The 5784-nt window shown below is 38.7% G+C and overlaps 1 protein-coding gene across 1 annotated transcript; it reads left to right on the top strand.

Annotated features, from left to right (window-relative positions):
* Positions 1-232: 232 nt before the first annotated feature.
* On the top strand, positions 233-1406 carry LOC142163892 (uncharacterized). Its single transcript, XM_075221046.1, has 3 exons — positions 233-653; positions 783-1036; positions 1212-1406. Exons 1-3 carry the CDS (start codon positions 233-235, stop codon positions 1404-1406), a joined length of 870 nt encoding a protein of 289 aa, XP_075077147.1.
* Positions 1407-5784: the final 4378 nt, after the last annotated feature.

The following is a 5784-nucleotide window of genomic DNA, read 5'->3' as shown; positions in this document are numbered from 1 at the left end:
ATCTTTCACCTAGACACATGGAAGGAGGAAAATCAACAGGAAGGGGAAAGAAAAAACAACCAAAAGATAACCAAAGTTTAGTTCCTGGGGTTCAAACAAGAAGGACCCCATCTAAATCTCACAATTAATCATGAATGCGATCATTTGGAATGTGAGATCTATTAATACAAAGAAAGCCTTTGAGAGGCTTGCCAATATGTAGAGACATCATCACTTTCAATTTATAGAGATCATGGAACCAATGCAAAAGGCAAGGAAGCTAGAAGGATATAGAAGGAAAATTGGAATGTTGCACGCTTTTGTTAATGTTTCAAATAAGATATGGGTGTTTGTAGATGAAGATCATGGAGTAGATTTTCTGATCAACATGGAGCAACAAATGACTATGAAGCTAACAAATATGGACACTCAAGTCTCATTCATTGTTATGTTTTCTTATGCGAAATGTGATGCCATCGAATGTATTGAGTTATGGGACAACATGTATAATTTGACTAGGGATATGTCATTGCCTTGGCTTGTGAAGGGTGATTTCAATGTCATTTGGGATGAAGAGGAGAAATTTGGTGGACTGCCTGTTTCACTAAATGAGGTTAATGACTTTCGACATTGCATCAATATTTATAACCTCACTGATCTAGGCTTCAAAGGGAGTATATTTACTTGGTGGAATGGGAGGGCAGAAGAGGATTGCATTTTTAAAAGGTTGAATTGCTGCTTGGCCAACATAGAATTTCAATAGATGCTTCCAGGTTTAGAGTTAACACATCTATCAAAAATAGGGTCTGATCATAACCCTATTTTGTTGACATGTATTGCTGATGCTACTGCAATAAAAAAAGCATTTAAGTTCCTCAATATTTGGACAAAGCATCATACTTTCACGGATTTGGTTAAAGAAAACTGGAAAGCAGACTTTGTTGGGGATCCTTTTTTCACTTTTAATTACAAGTTGAAGAGGTTGAAGAAGGCTTTATCAACATGGAGCAGGGCAACTTATGGTGATATTTTTCAGAAAATAGCAAGCTTAGAAGAGGTGGTGCTAGTTCATGAAGCTGAGTTTGAAAGGAATCCAACATAGAGAAAGGCTGTAGAAGGTCCAAGCTGAGTTGATTAGATTTTTAGCTTTAGAAGAAGAATTTTGGAAGCAAAAATCTGGCATGACTTAGTTTCAAGATGGAGATAGGAAGACAAAATATTTTCACGCACAGATTAATGGTCGAAGGAAAAGGCTACAATTGAAAAGGGTGCAGAATGATGCTAGCAATTGGCTAGAAGACAAGGCAGAGATGGCTGATGAGGCAGTAAGATTTGATCAAACTCAGTTCCATGAAGATTCAGTTCCTACTGCCTTTGGAATACTAGATCATGTATCTGCTATGGTGGACAATAATCAGAATCTATAACTGATGCAACAACCTACTATGGAAGAGGTCAAAAACGCAGTTTTTGGCTTAAATATAGAAAGTGCTGGTGGACTAGATGGATTTACTGGGTGCTTCTTTCACTCATGTTGAGATATAGTTGGTGATGACATTGTAGATATGGTGAAGGAATTTTTCAATGGAAATGATCTGCCCAGGTACATAACTCATACAAATCTGGTTTTGCTACCCAAGAAGAAGGAAGTTGTGACCTTTCCTGATATGCGACCTATTAGCCTTAACAACTTCATAAATAATGTGTTTTTCAGAGTAATACATGAAAGATTGGTAGGTATGCTGCCTAATCTAATCTCAGATGAGCAGGCTGATTTTGTAAAAGGAAGGAGCATAGTGAAAAAAATTCTACTAACACAGGAGATAATAACAGATTTTTGATTGAGAACCAAGGCAGGTCAAAATGTTATGATCAAATTAGACATGACAAAGGCCTACGATCGACTGTCTTGGCTTTTCTTAACAAAGGTCCTGAGGAAGATGGGATTTGAAGAAATATTCATAGGCTTAGTGCATGGGATTATGTCAAATAACTGGTATTTTATACTTCTCATTGGGCAGCCTCATGGCTTTTTTAGATCAACAAGAGATGTGAAGCAGAGTAACCCACTATCACCTACTCTTTTTATTTTGGCTGCAGAAGCAATGTCAAGAGGACTAAATGCCTTGCATAAGAACCTGTATTTCTGTGGATTTGGATTGCCTAAGTGGAGCCCCAAGATAAACCATCTAGCATATGCTGATGATACCACAAGTTTTTCATCCTTAGATGCCACTTCATTGCAACTTATAATGGAAATATTGACAGCTTATGAAGCTGCTTCTAGGAAGCTTATAAATAAGAGTAATTCGGCTATATATATGCACCACTCTGCCAGTGCACAAGTAGTAGATAAGGTACAAGGATCACAGGAATGCCTAAGCAGGATTTTCCATTTATGTATCTTGGATGTCCAATTTTTTTATCTTAGAAGGAGGATGGAGTATTATCAAGGTCTCATAACAAAGGTGATGGATAAGTTGCAGACTTGGAAAGGGAAGCTATTATCTATTGGAGGAAGGGAAGTTCTTATATCACATGTACTCCAGATTATGCCTATACACTTGCTTTCAACGGTCAATCCTCCACCATATGTGATCAACAGGTTACACAAGATATTTGCACAGTTCTTCTGGTGCAACTCTGTAGGTGCTGCGAGTAGACATTGGGCATATTGGAACACCCTATGCTTACCATGGGATGAGGGTGGTGTTGGTTTCAGATCATTGCATGATATGTCCACGGCTTTATTTTGTAAATTGTGGTGGAACTTCAGAACAAAACCTAGTCTGTGGAGCTTGTTTATGAGCCAAAAATACTGCAAAAAACTCAATCCTATGGTGGTGCCTTGGAAAAATGGATCCCATGTTTGGAGAAAGATTCTTGAGTGTAGGGATATCATTGAGCATCAAATATTATGGCAACCTAAAATGGGGTCTGCTTTGTTCTGGTTTGAAAACTGGATAGGACTGGGCTCTTTATATTTTGTCACACCCCCAGATTTTGTGTGTGATGAATCCATACACAACATATATGAGGTGGTGTATGATGGACAGTGGGATGAGGAAAATATTAGAGAGATTTTACCAGAAGACATTGCTTCACATATTCTGGAAAACATACAACCACAAGTGTCGATTGAAATCCTTGATAAACATGTTTGGATGCTAGAAACTAGGGGAAACTTCACTGTCAAATCTGCCTGAGAATATTTGAGAAGGAGGCAAGAAGCTTGCAATGCTTATAGTAATATCTGGGTGAAAGGACTGCCTTTTAAGATTGCTTTTTTCATGTGAGAAGTTTGAAAAAATAGGCTGCCTCTGGATGCCTTTTTTAGGAGACTAGGGTACCTAATGGCATCTAAATGTTGGTATTGTGCTGAGCCAAAAGAAGAGACAATGTAGCATATGTTTTTCACCTCATATGGTTCCACTAGAGTGTGGAAATACTTCCTTGGACATGCAGGAATTGCTTTGTATGGGATCACTTTTTATCAAGCTGTTGTTAAGTGTTGGACTGCTGATGTTATTCAAAGACTAAAGCCTATTATGCAAGCTCCGCCATCTGTGATTGTATGGGAATTGTGGAAGAGAAGAAACAACTATAAATATGAAGATGCAGTCACTGTTAGCAGAGTCATTTATCAGATTTCCACCACTATGCAATCTCTTATCAAATTAAAAAATCCAGGTATTCAGAACTTTCCTCATAGGTGGCCAGACTTGGTTAAAATGATGGAACAATAAACTCCAACTCTAACGTATACAAAGGTGCTGTGGGAGTTTCCAAGTCAAGGGTGGATTAAAGTTAATACAGACGGGGCAGCTAGGGGCAATCCAGGTAGAAGCTTGATTGGATTTGTACTCAGAAATGAAGAGGGAGATGTGGTATATGCATGTGGCAAAGAGATCCCAGAAGGTTCAAATACAGTTGCTGAAGCAAGTGCAATCAATGAAGCTTTGAAATGTTGTGTGGAGAATGACTATGTTCTAATCGATTTTCACACTGACTCTATGCTTTTAAAGAATGCAATAACTGGAGAGTGGAAATCACCATGGGCTATCTGTGTAGTTGTTGAGAAGATTAAGGAGATGATGGCCAGATGCAATGTAACAGTGAAACACACTTTTCGAGAAGGTAATAACTTAGCAGATCACATTGCAAATTATGCACTAGATATTGGTCCTATAGAATATAATTGTCTTGAGGACCTAGATGCACAAGATAGAAGGTTGGTGAATAGTGATAAGATGCAATGTCCATACTTAAGAGTAAGAGTAGCAAGGAATTAGGAATAGGAGGGGAAGATCAGTCTAAGGAGAAGGAGTTGACAAGAGGCTACACATCTGATCACCATGCTCAAATCCATATGGAGGAGAGCATGGTGAGCCCTCCTTTTGTTACTAACATAGACTTCTGTTTTGCAGGTGAAGATACTGTATTTATGCCCTATTCTTTGATGAACTTTCAGTTGGTGGTATTAGTGCAATGCACTCATTCCACTAGGAGGAAATTAAAGATAGGCAAAAGCATAGAATCAAAGAAGAGTATTCTGCTGCTCGGAATTTCTGTGTCACGCAGGTACTTTTGGCAAGCTAAAACAAGAGCATATGGGGCGTTTGTAGTATATAACCACGTGCAGATTAACACCTCAAATGCACAGGAAGGGAGTCACCTAATTTTAGGCAAAGAACATCAGCGGGACACACATGCACTTATATTCAAAATGAAATGGTTCAACTATGCACAGAACTGGTGCAAAGTTGAAACTATTATGCATGTGGGGAGGTGTTGGACGTTACTGTCATTGATAGCAAAGTTGGAACGGTTCAACTATGCACGTAAGTATTGCACGTTACTGTCATTGATAGTTGCAGTTATATCAAGGACTACACAAGATACACTGTCCAGCAACTCTGTCCAGCAACTGTTATTTTTAATGGAAACATAAAGAAATATCGAGCATGATCCCTACAATGCGTACAAACAGGTGCAACAATTGCACTAAAGGAGATGATACAGTGACCTACATCATTCATTTGATCATCACTAAATGGGTGGTATTAGCACTATGTGCTCAATCCCTGGAGGAGGTGTCACTGATAGGCACAATTAATGGCCAGTTTATGTATGCACGATTGCAAGGCAACAACAAGCAACAGTCAGATATGTCATTGCTACTGCTGGTCAACATGCCCATACAATGTAGCATCAGATGAAGAATGCAAATGGAGAGCACAAGAGATTCAAAGATGGAAATCAGAATTTGGTGGAGGAACATAACATTTGGAGAAAATAAAATACGCGCACCAGGAATGTCAAGGAAAAAGCCACATGTGCGTTGGAAAGTTTGATAACAGAACATTCACTACGTGTGTGTACTGAATAGACACATAACAGAGGGCAGTTTGACCGAGCAAATTATGTACTTCGGAACCAAATTATGGGATTGATAGGTGCAAAACATAGTTTGATTTCAATACTACTCACATATCTAACATTTCAGAGTTGGTTGTATGGGAAGTGTTCAGTGATTCATAGCTGGAGCTCACAAGTAATTGGAACCAAACACAACAACATCATCATTACTAGTCAGTGCTGGGGTGCTCACTGGATTCAGCCAGGTATACACGTTAAAGATGCACAGCTTGACGTTAGACATATTATGGACAATATACTAGATCAACAATAGGAGTCACTATGCTTGGATTAGATTTTTCAAAATCTAGGTGGCCATTTGCGCAAAAATAGAAGACCACACATTGGTTTCAAACATGAGTATTCACTTTGGCTAATGTTCATTCA

Source organism: Nicotiana tabacum, chromosome 9 (assembly GCF_000715075.1).
Source record: "Nicotiana tabacum cultivar K326 chromosome 9, ASM71507v2, whole genome shotgun sequence".
NCBI lineage: Eukaryota > Viridiplantae > Streptophyta > Magnoliopsida > Solanales > Solanaceae > Nicotiana > Nicotiana tabacum.
Note: the sequence above shows the minus strand (reverse complement) of the source record. Positions and strands in the feature narration are given on the sequence as shown.